This window comes from Phaethon lepturus, unplaced genomic scaffold (genome assembly GCF_000687285.1).
Source record: "Phaethon lepturus isolate BGI_N335 unplaced genomic scaffold, ASM68728v1 scaffold33075, whole genome shotgun sequence".
Taxonomy (NCBI): Eukaryota; Metazoa; Chordata; class Aves; order Phaethontiformes; family Phaethontidae; genus Phaethon; species Phaethon lepturus.
This window is the reverse complement of record NW_010543144.1, coordinates 874-1,941: the sequence shown is the minus strand read 5'-3', so window position 1 is coordinate 1,941 and position 1,068 is coordinate 874. Positions and strand designations below refer to the sequence as shown.

At 61.9% G+C, this 1,068-nt stretch overlaps 1 protein-coding gene across 1 annotated transcript in view; it reads right to left on the bottom strand.

Moving 5' to 3' along the window:
• Nucleotides 1-875, bottom strand: part of LOC104621719 (calsenilin-like) — a gene marked incomplete at its 5' end in the record, with an annotated part of 1,782 nt that extends 907 nt beyond the window's left edge. The window contains 4 exon segments of the mRNA XM_010288266.1: nt 380-450; nt 593-662; nt 747-764; nt 766-875. Of these exon segments, the coding sequence (XP_010286568.1) occupies nt 380-450; nt 593-662; nt 747-764; nt 766-875 (269 nt within the window).
• Between the last annotated feature and the right edge of the window lie 193 nt (nt 876-1,068).

Sequence of the window (1,068 nt, the reverse complement as noted above, 5' to 3'; positions counted from 1 at the left end):
CCCTCCAACGAGGCTGGTGCCTCTCCATCAATAGCGGGACCCCTGTTTTTTTTTTTTTTTCCTATTGATCCCGTTTCTATTCTTGCTCACAGCTATTTTTAATCACCGCGGTAAAAACGGCGCCGGCCCCGCCGCCAGCCACCCCTGCCGCAGTGCCTGGAACTCTCCCGGCACAGGCTCCTGCTGTCGAGGAGACTGAAGATTTTGGCCATCACCGCTGCGCCGAGCTTTTATCCCCAACTGCACGCGGGCAAGGAGGAAGATCTGATGAATCACGCCGCTGGGCACGCTTACAGCCGGCCGCGGCTCGAGGAGCATGGCACCAGCACGGCTTTTCCCGGCGAGAAGCCGGGTGCAGAAGCAGCGCCGGGACACTCACCTGGAAGCAGAGAGCCCCGTTGTGGTCAGCGTCGAAGGCGTTGAACAAGAAGTGCGCGTAGGTGCTGGCGTCTGCGAGGGGAGGAGGGCGAGAGCCGGTGAAGCCCCCTCCCCCGCACGCACTGGGATTGGGATTTGGCATTTTCTCCAGATGCAACCCACGCCCAGCACCCCCAGACTCCCCGTGCCGGCCTTGAGGGTTCCCCCGACTCACCGCCTTGGGGGAAGAACTGCGAGTAGATGAGCTTGAAGGTCTCCTCGTCCACGAGGCCGCTGGGACATTCCTGGGGAGAAGAGTGGGCGCCTGGTGAACCCCGGCTCCACCAAAAGTGGTGGGGGGCTGGGACAAGGGTCCCCCGCACACTCACATTCTTGAAGCCACGGACGGTAGAGGGATTGCAGCTCCTTCTTGGTGAACTTGGTCTGGGCCAGCAGCTGCTCCAGCCCCTCAGGTTGGTGCCGTATGGCCGACAGCTCCAGCTCGGCATCGCCACCGTCTGCCGGGAGACACCGGCAAAGACCCCCATGGGTCCAGCAGCTTCTCCGCATCATCCTGCACTTGATCCCAGGCTCTTTCCAGCCTGGATCTGACCCTGCTTAAGACCAAAACCCCCCAACCCAGCGGCAAAGCCCAAATTCCCCTTGTGCCGGGAGAGATGCCGGCGAGCTCCGGGTTTAACATCCCAAGGG